This window comes from Haliaeetus leucocephalus, unplaced genomic scaffold (genome assembly GCF_000737465.1).
Source record: "Haliaeetus leucocephalus isolate CR32 unplaced genomic scaffold, Haliaeetus_leucocephalus-4.0 Scaffold450, whole genome shotgun sequence".
NCBI classification, from domain to species: Eukaryota; Metazoa; Chordata; class Aves; order Accipitriformes; family Accipitridae; genus Haliaeetus; species Haliaeetus leucocephalus.
The window spans coordinates 7957204-7971662 of record NW_010972886.1 but is presented as its reverse complement, the minus strand read 5'-3'; the positions used below and the strand labels follow the sequence as shown (position 1 = coordinate 7971662).

The 14459-nt window shown below is 41.7% G+C and overlaps 1 protein-coding gene across 1 annotated transcript; it reads left to right on the top strand.

Moving 5' to 3' along the window:
• The first annotated feature begins 6100 nt into the window (after positions 1-6100).
• On the top strand, positions 6101-10860 carry TMEM17 (transmembrane protein 17). Its single transcript, XM_010574731.1, has 4 exons — positions 6101-6237; positions 9406-9509; positions 9765-9878; positions 10283-10860. Exons 1-4 carry the CDS (start codon positions 6135-6137, stop codon positions 10622-10624), a joined length of 663 nt encoding a protein of 220 aa, XP_010573033.1. The 5' UTR covers positions 6101-6134; the 3' UTR covers positions 10625-10860.
• The last annotated feature ends 3599 nt before the right edge of the window (positions 10861-14459 follow it).

Genomic DNA, 14459 nt, shown 5'->3' with positions numbered 1-14459 from the left:
CCTCTGCCTAGTGGCTTTTTTTTTTTTCTTTTTCTAAATGATCAAATTACTAATGTTACCCCATATCACTCAGGGTTTCGGCTTGAACTAATTGCAAAGGATGTGCAAAACAGCTATTACAGGGAACTGTCAGCAGCATGCAATAACAAAATAAACCCTGCCTTTGCATGGGTTTATCATAACGCTCATGCATGCCACCTTGGAGTTAAATTTTTAAATACCAACGCTCTCGGGGCCCAGATCCCAGGAAGCATTTTGCAAAAGTTACACTCAGTACAGGTAAAGCATCTGGTGTGATGCCCAGGGAACACAATCAGCCCAACTATCTGGGGGAGCTTGGATCCACAAAACAACCTCTGGGAGAGCTTAGATCTCTGTAAAGTGTTCAGTTTTCAAACAGCTGGACACCTTGATTTAGCAGAACAACTAGACTCTACCAGTAATCAGAGGAGGACAGACACATGCAGCAAGCACATTACTCCTTCCCATGAACAGCCTTCTGTGGGAACCCACCACAGACGTGAAGCCTCTCTAACTAGTTTGGATTGTATAAATAATATTTAGACACCTCAATTACCACAGAAAAGACTACCTCGCCCACCTATGCAAGCAAAGATGGGACCAAGACTAAAGCCATCAGATCCTCTGCCATAAAGATCCTCCCACACATACTCCCCGCAAACTGCAGAGGTCTGCAAAGCGACTCTAGAGCCAAAGCAGGATTCTCAGTGCAGACTTCTGCACAAAGAGAACAGTGCAGCTATTCCAACCACACACCAGACAAAACACTATTTGCTGAGAATTACTGAGAGCCCCCACCACATTCCTGAGTACCTCCTGAAAGAACAAGTCTCAAACCTCAATAAGTCTCAAGTCCTGCTCAGATCTGCAGGCATGACTGGGGCAGAATTTATCCCCAACAAGGTCTGGAAGCAAAGGAAGAACAACATTCTGCTGACAAAACTTGGCATGAGGCAAATAAAAAAAAGGTACCCAGCCTGTTTGCAGTGTTATAACATGGCGTTCGCTCACTATTCCAAATCCACCTTTTGAAACTAAGGGGCCTCTTGCACTTGCCAGGTCATGCAGAGAGTCCTTTAAGGGCACATCAAGGATCTCCACAGAAGTGAAAATCTGGCTCAAAATCCATCCATTCACAGTAATCTCCTTGTATATCACAAAAATCTGGAGTACTTTTGCAACACAAATTGTAAAACTTGTTTAATAGCTCTGCCAGCCTTGAGAGTTTCCCAACATGTTTGACAAAACTACAAATCAACAAAATAAAACAAGCTAGTGAGTGGTTCTAACTAAATGCCAAGTACAGCAAGAAGAAAATCAATCCACAGGAGCAAGTAATAGTCCCTTTTTTTTTTTTCTTCCTGCTGTCTTTATGCTTAAGACTAAAATAGCCAAGATATATTTAATGCATGGAATGACTGCAGCAATATGTAATACTTGAAACAGGGGCCTGGGATAAGTCTCATCATCAACAATAATTGTTTACCAGACACAAATATCCTGTAGGTGTTAAATGAACACTAGGGACTAGTGTACATGTGACACAGAGAAAAGATTGTCCTGGGGTATTGGAAGCCAGGAGCACAGCTGTGAAATTGCTCTGGCAGACACTGTCACAGCTAATAACATGATCCTTTCAAACACACACATTAGAGTCTTCATGGCATTTGTAATTTGTTGAAACTCCCAATCCGTCACTTCATTCTGAGGACATGAGGAGAAAGCAAGCCTGTACTCTGCTTGCCTGCACACACCTCGGCTCACCAGCACTTTTTACATGTTTTACAGCACTTCTGCTAAAACGCTGGGCAGGTATTAAGGGGCAAGCAAGGAGGAGAGTGATTTCTGTTGCTTGCACACTTATGGCTACATAAGAGACAGCAGCACAGGCATGCCAGGGAAAATTGCATTTGTGAGATTCCTCACCCGCGTATTCAGAAATATAGCAATTGTGATTCAGGTGCAAAGATAAACCACTGGCACCATTTAAATGAACTCTGTGTTTCTGAAATGCCAACTGTAAAAAACTGCCGATATTTAATTTCATTAGATATACTGCATCTGGTGTTTATGGCTTAGTGCTGTTGCCAGAGAGCCCCAGGAGCTTCGGTCTGGGAGCCAAGCCAGTGTCTACCAACTTAGTTGGACTACTGTGGATACACAAAGATCCAATATTCCTCTGATTTAAAGCTTTCAGGCAGATTTTCAGAGACTTTTGTTTTATTTATAGCTAGCATGTGCGGAGAGAAATAAAACAGTGATTTAATATGCTGCGCAATTATGGGCCTACTTCTTCCAGTTTCACATGTCAGTAGCTTATTTTGAAGCACAGAGAATTGGAAATCTGGTTATTTCTACTTTAAACATTCATACGTGGATAGACACAAAAAAAATCCAGTAATGGAACGCCTTTCCATTAAAAAAGGAAAAGGCCAAATACGGTTTTGTCACAAAATCTGGACACTTACACTATTTGTACAGATGGTCATTGTAACTGTTACAGTCACATAACAGTTAAATATTTTTTTCTTCTTCCACTCCTTATGGCACAGATTTATATCCTTCTGTTACAGGAAGCACTGACTTGTCAATGAAGATGCTCTGGTGTTCTGATCCTTGAAGTTTTAAGATTCTCTTCTGCTTGAAACTGAAGTGCTCTCCAACCCTCCCTACAGAAAATCAGAATAATTCTGTTCATTACATTGACAAAAAACTGTATGCCTCAGTCTAAAGAAAATAAAACAGAATTAGTAAAATAAAGTGTATATATATTCCATCTTTGGGGAATATTTTAAGCATAGACAAAAATATTAAACAAAAGTGTGCACAATTTTATTTCATGGGGACATGTAGGATCTTGGCCATTTGCTGAAAATGTAAGGCTGCCAAATATCACAGATTCACACCTTGAGTCTGGAAATTGAGTTCACATGGCAAATCCATGCATTTCTTGTGGTGTCTGCATTCCACCAGCCTTTCCTTTACCTACTACTCAGTTTTACACTTCACTGGCTGCTGAGCTGGATTGCTTCACAGTTTTTGAACAAGGAGAGCCCAATTTTGCAAAGTCCCACTGACTGTCACAGAGCTGCTGGCAGAATACCTGGCTGTATGCTTGACAGGTTTTCAGAAGTGGGGAACATAAGAAAACCAAAGTGTTTGGGAGATCAGGGCCCCCGCTCAAAGCCACTGGCATGAGGAAAAGGCATAATATGGTGCAGTTCAGGCAAAATTCTTCCATTCTTTCATTCTGAAAAAGTAATCAAAAGGAAAATCCTTAAAGGCTGAACTTTTACAGGCCACCAGATTATACTATGAAAAAAAACCTGAGACTTCCGTGAATATCTGACTTAACCAAAACCCTGGCATACTTTTAATTCATATAAACCCGTTCCTTGTGTCTAATTAGCTGAGAGTATGGGACTAGTGTTTCCCTTAAAGAGGAACTTAAAGAGTGGTTAACCAGATCCAGACCAAGGCAACAACAGTAAAACAAGGTTTCAGGCAATCTCATTAGAAATCTTGCACAGATCCATCATCTTGCCACTGTCTATAGCAGAGAACTTTATGGTGAGATTTGCTAGATAGTGCAAGAGTCACCATTATAGTTGTTGAGCCTGACAGGAAATACATTTCTAGCACCTAAGGGTAATTAGCAAGATAACAAATATAGACTGCACTTTTTAAAGTTCAGAAACCTATCTAACATTAATGCTGTTTTTCATAATGCTTCCTCAAACCTAAAAGTGATCTTTAAACTCTTCTATTATTTATGAGGTAGGTAGCCAATTATCAGGCATTCACTCACAGACTTTTATCATTGAAACTGCAGCATACCTCTAGTGCCTTCACAGCTCAGAGCTTTGAGGTCCACATCTGGCTAGGACACAACACGACATGTCTATGACTGCAGCTTCTGTTGCTTTACCCACCCCCAAACAGGCTAGCTAGCACAGGCATCACAGTCACTATGCTGTTATGCAGGAGCCTCACAGTTCAAGATAGTCAGGTCAAAAAAACTGAAAAATACTCTGACTTTTTACCTTTACTAAATTATTTGCTTGTAGAGCTGTCTTGCTAGCAAGCCTGAGCTACCTAGTTCAAAGATAGACCAGGTAGCATTGCTAAGCTGCGGTCACTGCTGTACAGACACATCTTGTATGACAAAAGCTATATCACCTCTTTTCTTTTACCTTACATTGTGATACTTTGTGAGGAGTATTTTTCACTGGATGACTTATCTGTCTGCTTATGTCCAGGATGTGCTGAATTACGTGCCTTTTTCTGTAATGTGCCTGTTTCAACACAAACTGCAAACAGCATTTCACAGGACTCAACTTTTCTTGTTCTGTCTTACCTGTGTTTAAAATGTTATTTTCTGGAGTACTTAAACAGCAAAGCCCGCTGCCCTCCCTGCCTCTAAGGGGACATTGCACAGCATCCCTTGAAATTCTGGGATATCTTTAATTCCTTTTCCCTTCCCATCTGCTGCCATTATTTTAAAATCATTTCCTCTTCATTTCTTCTGAAGGTCTTCAGGTTTTTTTAATTCAGATTTCTGCTGGCATACCCGTGTTTGGAAAAGTTCTTTGAAAGGGATCTGTTGTCAATACCACATCAGTCATCAGCTCAAAAGCCAAATGGATTTCTCAGAACTCCTGCTTGTTTAGCCATCTTTCTCTGTAGTTCTCCCAGTGGGACAGAATGAAATTAAATTTCAACTAGGCTTTAAATTATTTAGTCAGAGATAATTGAGTTTGGAAAGTCATACTGGAGAATGATCACCCAGGGAAGTAGGTAAATATGATTTTGGGGGGGGGGGGGGTAGGAGAAAGGAGTTGATGTGTTGTGTTAGGTACAGTAAAATCACAAATGCTATCAGTTCTTATAGTAAAAGGCACAAGCAGCTCTTTCATCCTGATCGCGCAGAAAATTATTTCCGGCGCACTTAAGAACGGCATCCTTTCTCCTCAGAAGGAATCAGGCCGTAAGGGTGCTGAAAAACCTGGTGAACAGATTACCTCATTTTTAGGGGGATTACATTTTCCAAATAAAAGAAGCAGCAGAACTTGTATTTACATTATTAACTTTGCATAATGTCATGAGGGTGTCCTATAAGGGACAAAAGCTAACTAGAATAAAACAGCTGTGTTAATCTCACTGCTGCTTTTAACTCAACAGTGACACGGACAGGCTTCCTTGACGAAAAGGTATTTTCTAGTTTAGCTATATCTGAATCTTCATAAAGCAAGGATCATTCATATATACCTTAAGTACTAAAATAGCTCTGTTAATACCCATCCTTATTTTACTCCCCTGTCTCTCCAGCCACCATCGAGCACTGTCATTCCCCTGGATTTATCCTGACAGAAGCAGAACAGTCCTGCAACCGCTTTCCTTGGACAAGTATTTCATAATTACCTTTTCAGAACAACCCAAACCCTACCCTAACAGACTGGAAAAAAATCCACTCCGACTGATTAGAAAGGAACCAAGACGATGTAGGAGCTGAGGAAAGACAGTTGGGGCTGGCACGCACCAGCACCTCCGAGGCAAAAGGATGCTGTTTCGAGCAACTCTCACACGCTGGGCTCACTGCCGACTGTGCCATGAATGGCTTGGGGTGACCTGCCTACTGGGTGCTGCTTTTTCATTTTCCAGGGACGACAGACAGTCCCAATAGGGCAGGAAAGCACCACGCTTTCGCAGTGACTGTGACAAGCAAAAACATTCTCCTGCATCCACACACATATACATCACAGAAGTAAGCGGGAACGTACCTCTACGCGTGTGTAAGCACACACCAAGGCAGCAGTGACCACTCTCACGCACATAGCACAAATAAACATGCTTTTACATCATACCAGAAAACATAAATTTCTGGGATCGGTATCTCTGCCAGAAAGCTCCACTGTAACACTGTCCCCGGGTCAGAGGCACCGCTCTCCTCTCCCCAGAGCCGGGAGAGGCCTCGAACGAACCGTCCCGCACCCCTGAGACAACCAACGGCCCGGCCCACGCCTGGCGGGAACTCGCCAGCGCCCCCGCCTCCCCACCGCGCCTGCGCGCCCCCGCCTCGTCGCCACAGCAACGGCGGGCCGCGGCGCCCCAGCATGTCGCTGCCCGAGCCCCTGAGGAGGCAGCTGGGCTCCTTCAGCCGCACCGTCTTCACCGACAGCCACCACAACGGCCCGCAGTACCCGGGCGACCGCGCAGGTAAAGCGCAGCGCCTCGCTGGGCGGCGCTCCAGCAAGAAAAATGGCGGCGGGGAGCTTCCCCGGAATGAAGATGGCGGCGTCAACCGTCGCCTGGCGGCCGCTGGGGCGGGGCCTCGGGCTGACGGCCCTGCCCGCCCCGGGGAAGCGCCGTGAGGGCTGTGTTCTCCCAGCGGCGGGGCGGCCTCGGCTTTCTCCCCGATTCCCCCAGGCAGACCCGTGCAATCTGCAGGGGTAGCCGCCTCGCCCCCCGCCCCCGCCGGGCAGGAAGGCTGAGGTGCCGGTCCCAGAGCCCCGTCGCTGTCCTCCAGATCAAGGGGGGTCCTGGGAGAGGGCCTCAGAGTAACCCTGCCGACACAGGTACCGGCCCGGCGGTGAAAAGCAGAGGTGCCTTTTAGACGAGGTCTGGTGTCATTTCAGTCGCGTAGTGGGGCTTCGTGGATGCTGTCTGGGGTAAAACTACAGCAGCTGCGCTATGACCCTGTGCTTCCCATGCCGCGATGCTGCAGGCCTGAGACGGGCTTAAAATATGAAACAGGGAACTGTCTTGATTTAAAAGCAGGTATGGAGAACGCTCTACACCCGCCTTTACAGCTTAGTAAGCAAGCTTGCGTAAAATATTGCAGCTAACATTGTTACTCACACCCCGGGCACCCTGCCTGTGCCCAAATAAAAAGTAGAAGTGATTTACGGAGAACACAGAGCAAATAAAAGACCTGAGCTGCTGTTTTATGCTCAGTAGTCCTGCACAGTTAGGGCACCAGGTACTTAAAGCATGAAGAGGTGTACTAAGCTAGTTAGGCAGCAAAAACTCAAGCTTGCAATATGCCAGCTTTCTCTTTATTTTTCCGGCTCTATTGTAATGATTGATAACTGTTCCTTCATCATATTGCCAGTGAAACTTGCAGGCCAACATGCCCCCTTTTCATACCTTTAGAGTAGCCATGAAAATAGTCTCTCTACATAGAAAGGCTATATTCATTTCAACTGATAAATCCATTCCAAGCTGAAAAAATTAATCAAAAAGTCATTCTTATTTCAAGACTCATTTTCTTTGTGTAGTTATACTGCTAAGTTACTAATTCTTCCTATCATTTATCAAAACTGAAATATTTTTCTTAACTCCAGGAATAGCTTCTATTTTTAGTAATTTTTTTCTGTTTCCCATTATGAAAACTCCTATGTGAATATCCAACCCACTGAAACCAGTTGCAAATGTACCACTAACTTCTTGGAGATCAGGATTTCAAAAATTAAGTTTACACATACATACCTGAGTGAGTTGCTCTAGCATCAAAAATTGGCCATTGCAATACTCTCTGGCTTTTCCATAAATTTTAGCAATCCCAGAAAATAAGCATTAGTTCAATTTAGGGATAAAGATGAATTAGAATTGGCTTATATTGCTAAACATTCATCCAAAATAGAGTTTTAAAACTTGAGCAGAACTTACAAATACCAATGCTATGTCAATGAAACCTTTAACATACCTAAAACATTGTCATCACAATTGAAATTAGAGCTCTTGGCTTGTCTGTTTTTAAGTAACATGGCCACGAACCACTAAGTTTTCATCCAATACATACAGGGCATAAACATAGTTACCTGTAATTGGATGGTCATGGTTTTTTGGAAGATAAAACAGTGTTTTAGAATTTTATCTCAGTGCCCTCCAAAGTCCTCCTGGTGTTTAAGAGCTTCATGCATTAGGACAGCTGGGACAATATTAGGTAGATGGTAAAACTGATTTTGAGGTACCTATAGATTTTCATTCCTTTGCAGGTGTAAGAAAGTGTTGATGCTTAAAAATGGGATTATTAAATATATATATATATATTCGTTGTCTTGCACCTTCTATTTCAGTATAACAAATCCCTGCCCCTCACACCCTACCCTTAAGGTCTGTCCCAGTTCTGTTCCCAAATCCTCCTCCCTTCCCATCTAGTCTAGTAGCTACCATGAATACTTCTGCAGCTGGCATAAAGACTTCTGGAACAGAGTGTACCCGGCTGCATGTGGCTGGACTGGAAAAAGGGATGCCAGACTGAGATGGAACAAAGACAGGTATGAGAGTCATTGGAAGATATGGAAAGAGAAGGCAATGTCAGAAGAGAGGTGGTTCTGAGGCTGGAAGGAAGACAATGTGACTGTTCAGACTCATTTTCACTCGAATGTCACCATTGTGACAGACGGGGGCACAGGTCTTGAATACAAATCAGCAGGTCACAATGAATACTTTCTAAACTTGCTCAGGTAGTACCAAGTGAAGATGTGCCTACATACTTCATTTGGGGAAAACATGAGAAAGGAGACCATTGGTAATTGAAGTAAAGTGAATACAGTGTCAGTTAACTAGAATATGACAATAAAATGTCACCCATTAAAAATGAATGATTCCCTTAGAATGCCCTTTTAATTTTTCCTTGTTTTAAGTCTAATCTTGTAGGCCTATTATAAAATCCTAAATATAGAACTTATTACCTGCATGTTAAGAGTTCAATATTTGCTTTTCTCTACATTGTATGAATGCATTTTGTTCTCTCCAGACTTTAAAGGATAAGTTTTAGTTTGACACGTATTTGAAATTGTTAGCTCTTAAGAACTAGAAGAATTACTGACTTCTTGCAACATCGCTTCCATCCAAATGTCTATTTAAATAAAGATTGACAATGAAGAGTGGGCAATACAAACCTGCTCTCTAGCAGTAAGTTCTTAGTCAGGAGGATCATCTACAAAATAACAATAATCCAGCATGTACTCATTTAAACTTTGGCCATTCTCTTAGGAACAGCAGTGAAATAACCACTAACTTTTCTGCAGTGTCCGTGTACAGCACTACTTGAGCTAAGCCTATCAGTCAGAGATTGTGGAGTAAGCAATAAGCCACCAGGTGATTAACAATCAGACACTCAACTTGAATATATGACTAAGTGATAAAAATTCTCTGTCCTGTGAACTGAAAGTTGCATTAGATTCCAGGAAATGGTGTAACTCAAGATAGGGTAAGAAGTTTTCCTCTGGATATATAAAAATATTTTTCTTAACATTTAATTTGACTGGGAAGAGTGTTAATGCCCTGCTTGAAGCTCAGATGTAACAGTATCTTTCTGTCACGTTTATGGAAGTATGAAACAAACTAGGAGTAATAAAGACTTCTCTCTGTCTACAGATAATGAAATAGTTTCCAGTTTACCACTGCAGATGTCCCTCTATTTCAATGTTTATTTTTTCCCATTTTGGTGGCTCAGCACAGTTGTCATGCTCCATCTGAAGGTGAGTCCTGAAGGAAAGTGATGGCTTGCAAATGTAATATATTTCTGATCAAACACCTCCTAGTACTGGCATAGAGGTCACTGGAGTTAGAGATTATTAGGTTTATTTGGGAATTCCTTGAAACTGGATGTTCAAGACTATTTGAAAACCAGTACAACACTGTCAACTTACAGTAGCATACAGTGTCTTCATTTAATCACAAACAGCATGTTATGAAACAGCACAGCAAAACTTTTACTCTCTTCTTCCCTCTAGTATCCGGTCTTGTCCGATTACTACAAGTTCATCCTGGTCACAATCATGATCCTAGCCTCTCTAATAGAGGTCATTCGACTCTACCTGGGATACATGGGCAATCTGCAGGAGAAGGTATGTTACCACATGTATGTATTAATTTGTGCAGGAGATGTTTTTGGAGTTTAACATAAAGTGGTCTACCAGTTCATCTAAGAGATTTAAGTTGAGGGGATGGTTATTTCTCTTAAGTTACAGTCTGCATCTTCTATTCCCTTGGCATCAGATTCCACTTAATTTTGTGCATTCCAAGAAGTTTTCCCTCAGAAGAGAGCCCTCTCACTCCCCAAAACTGTTTTGTCAGAAAAAAAAAGTATGGTTAAAAACACAGTATATGGAAACGTTACCTCACTTGTGCCATTTTACATTATGTGGTGGCTTTTGGAAGATTAAAAAAAATAAAATGTGTTTTTCTCCACAAAATTTTGGATTTTTTCATCTCCAACTGGCAGTTAATAGGTGATGTCTCCCTGTTATAGGTCCCTGAGCTGGCTGGGTTTTGGCTTCTGAGTCTCCTCCTGCAGTTGCCTATAATTCTCTTCTTGCTATTCAATGAAGGTCTGAAAATTCAGCCACTGGAGCGAGCAGTCCATATTGTCTTTGCCCTCTTCCTCACCTTCCAAGTCATTGCAGCCTTTGTCACCTTGAAAAGAATGGTGAACAAACTGGCAACTCGCTTCCGCCTTAATGAATTTGACCGGCTGGAGGAACATCCTGTGCCTGATTTTTACAGCCTGGGTAAAGAAGAGAGAGTAGTTTCCATGGCTGGTAGGGGCCCCAGTGCTGGCTGGAGATCACACACTGAGGGCCTGAGAAGCTAACAGAGGCAGGCCTCACATTGCTACAACTCTGTTTCCATTTTGTTGGGTCATTCTTTACCTTCCTACATCAGCAATATTGAAGAATAGGTCTTGCTTAAGAGCCAACATTAGACCTCAGAGATTGGAGCTCCCCTCTCCAAGAAAAATCAAAGCCATTTACATAACTGGCTTGAGTGGACTAATTGTGGAGTGTTACTGCGTAGAGTACCAACAGAGTAGGTTTGGTGGTTTTTACATTTTACAAAGTCATGTGGTGTTTTTAAAAAAATCAGAAGCCTTTTTTCCTCACTGTTTGCACAGAATTGTTTTGTTTACAATAAATCTTTTATACATGTTTTCATTTGCGTTGATACCAGTTTTCTCTCTATTCTTCCAGATACGTTGCGCATATTTAATGTCTGGTACCTCAGTTAAGCCAGCCCCGCTCCCCAACCCCCTCCCCCCCAAACCCAAGACAACAAAGAACCCCAAGAAATCTTGAGGCCCAGAAAGAACAATAATAAGATAGTGAACAAAGACTACAGTTTCAGAGGTGGTCTTCCAGATAATTCCATCACTAGGAGTTCCTTACTAATAAACTAGGGATGGAATTTTAAAAGTACTTCTTCCTTAAAACTCCTACAGTCACCTACTTTGGCTTAGCTAGAGTTTTAACTATCAACCCGTTCAAAGAGGGTGGTGCAGTTTTCTCAAACAGAGGATTCAGTAAGTCAGCAGTAACAAAATTACAGCTGTTAAAAAAATTGGTTTCTGTCACTGGAAGGCAAGAGCCCGTTTCTCACAAGCCAGGGCATATACCAAGGTTCTCTCATTCCTATTATTTGTATTAATGTCTAGACTGTCTTCTCCAGTTTCAGTAATGGCTAAAAGTTCACTTTTTCTGTCAAGGAGGGATGGGGATGAAAAGGTAAAATAAAATTTTCATCTGAATCCTTTGAGTCTTAAGCAGGGCAAGAGTCGTCAGTTTTGAGAGCTGGCACAAACATCCAAAATGCTCAAAGGAATATAAAGAAGATGGGTCTAACGTGAAAAAGGCACAGCGTGCTTAAAGCTGCTGCATATTTAAAGCTTATAGCAAAAAGAAGGCATTAACTTTGTTTTATACCAAAACAGTTCATTTTCTTTTTAATCCATGAGTGGTACAATTAATTCTGCTAAATTTCCTTCTTCATTTTGTTATTATAAAGCATATATTACCAGAGCACATACCCCTTTGTTTTCAAACAAACTACTGGCTTGGATTGGCTATTGTGCAGAAAAAGAAGCTTTCTGTAAGAGTCTCCAAGAGTACCTTTAACAGTTAATATAAAACATTTAGAGCCCCATATTCAGAGCCTGCAAGAGAGACAGTGAGGTTTAAGCAGAAGTTACGTAATTTCAAAAACACTTTTACAGCATTAGAAACTACTTGTAAAAACATTCTTAACTGATGCGATGGGAACATTGCACACACTTTTATGTCAACCACAATTACGTTACTGGAGAGTGCCAAGGTCAGGGCTCATGAGCTACAGGGAAAGCTTGGTAGGATCCACTACAGTAACAGATAAGGGCATAATGGGTCCTGACAGGCCAGAAACATCAAATACCTTGGAGCCTCTTTTCTCCAGTGATTGTCACCAGCAACTCACATGTCTTAGTGCCTCAGTAACCATACAGAGCTGCCTCTTCCTGCCCAAATACGGTGGGACTAACACCAAAGGCTGCTCTTGCTGGCCACAGATGTAGGGTAGACCAAGCTTACGTCCAGCACTAGGAAGACCTGGGTGTTAGAGAAATACAGGCTGATGGTGCAGCGTGGGAGCCAAGCATTGCTAGTTTTCAATGCCTTCCAATAGTTTGTCTAAGAGAACATACAAGTTAAGGGAAAGCAGTATTTTTTTCCATAGGTACACCGGCTCTTGGAGTCTGCCCTTGATAACATTGACAGGGCAAGCACTGGGACAGCTTAAAAGTGCACTAGGGCAGTTGCCATCCCTTCTGCTCTGCATGTAGCTTGCCCGTTTCCCTTATTAAAAGCCCACTATGGGACATTAGTAGGGAAGTATACTGAAATGGTACAGTAAGCCAAGCTCTGAGGAGGTAGAGTGATTATGTGTAGTAATCTGATCTCTTGCCTTAACTAGAAAATGGCATATCCTTTGGTTTTCTTTCCTGTATCACCTTAAAAAGTTTAAAACTTAAACTCTTCTGTGAGATTAAGAGTGTAATGGGTGGGAAGGTTTTTAATGCCAACTACATCAAATACAACATAAAGCTGAAAAAAGTCAACCATACACCAATGCTGGCAACAAGGAGCTAGCCTCCAGGCTAAGGCCATGAGGTATGATTCAAAATCATATCGACAAGAAAACATCGATGAGGCAATACAGGAAATAGAATTCAGAGAAACACTGTTAGAGATAGAGTTGCCTGGAAATGCTTAAGGTAGAAACCAGTCTGTGATGTAAAGCTTCAGCAACATATTCGATAAACACAATATCTCTGCATTCTCTCTGCTCAGGCTTCCGAACAGACCTGCTAGTCTGTTTTAATTTCATCATTACCAGTTTAAACATTTAATTATGAAGAAAGCCTGCAAGCACCTAGAACTCAAATTAAGTGCCTACAGCTGCAGTTTTTCCATGATTTTTCTGCTCATGTACCCAGAGACAAGAGGAGGAAATTACAGTAGTGCTCAGGAAAACAGAACAACAAATGGAGAATTGCACTGAAACTTTCCTTCAGTTTCCAGATTTTACAAGAACTGGTAAGACGTCAAATAAGCAGAAAATATACTAGTCACTTGTAACAGTCAAATTTCAGACACATAAAAGCAAAATTTGGAATGGAAGCTTTCTATAAGCATGTTGGGGCGGGCAGGGAAGAGAATCAAGTGAAATAAATGAGAAGAAAAGTGGGGAAAAACACTACAGAAAGTACTTGCACAATAAGTATAAATGAGAAAATAAGTGGAGGAACTTTTTAGCATCGAGAGAAAAGCAGCAATAATGGCATTAATGTTTTAAAGAAAAACATAGGAAAGCTTGGTTTGGTTCTAATGAAGTAGTTCAGGAATAATTGCCAGAACAGACTGGAAGCAGTGAAAGGTACATGAGAACTTCAAACGGGCACAGCAGGAAAGCTAGCAGTCCTTCATAAAGCCTCTTCCTCCTGTTACTCAGATAGCTATGGGCAGGTCTGTTGTCCCATAACAGGAAGAATACGCTCATCTTGCAGTGCAAAGTGTTCATGAGTAGAACATGAGAATTTAAGATTCAGCAAATCAGGTGTTTGGGGAGTGAGGGGGTTTGGTGTTCCCCCTTCCCTCCCCAGAACAGATGGAAACAAAGGTGAAAGGAGGGAACTCAAGAACATTGGAAACTAGTAAAAGTTCATTGAGCAGTATCTAGTCAGTTTTGAACACAAGCTGTACCATAGTGGCTTTTTGCCACACTAGGGTTTGTGCAGAGAAAACCAAAAAATGTGGTTTTTGATGATCTAAATAGCCACCAATAGTTCTTCTTTCACAAGCAAGATCGCTGAACAGCAGAAGTCTATATACAGAACTCAGTTATTTCATTTCACCAAGTTTACTGTTAGGAAAGGCCAACAGCCAAATGTAAAGGAAATTTGTACCAACATATTTCCTTTAACTGAAGAAAAGAAATGAGGAATGGGTATATTATCTTAAAATGCTCTTTTTTAAAGTTACTGATCAATTTGAAGATGAGGAGTATTTTGTGTTCAAGGGCATAGTTCCCGTGTTGTTAATACCTGAACTTGGCATGTGTTCCTTGTCTAAAATAGACTTTGTAAAAGGATTTTTTTTTTTAATAGTTGCAGGACTTCCGAG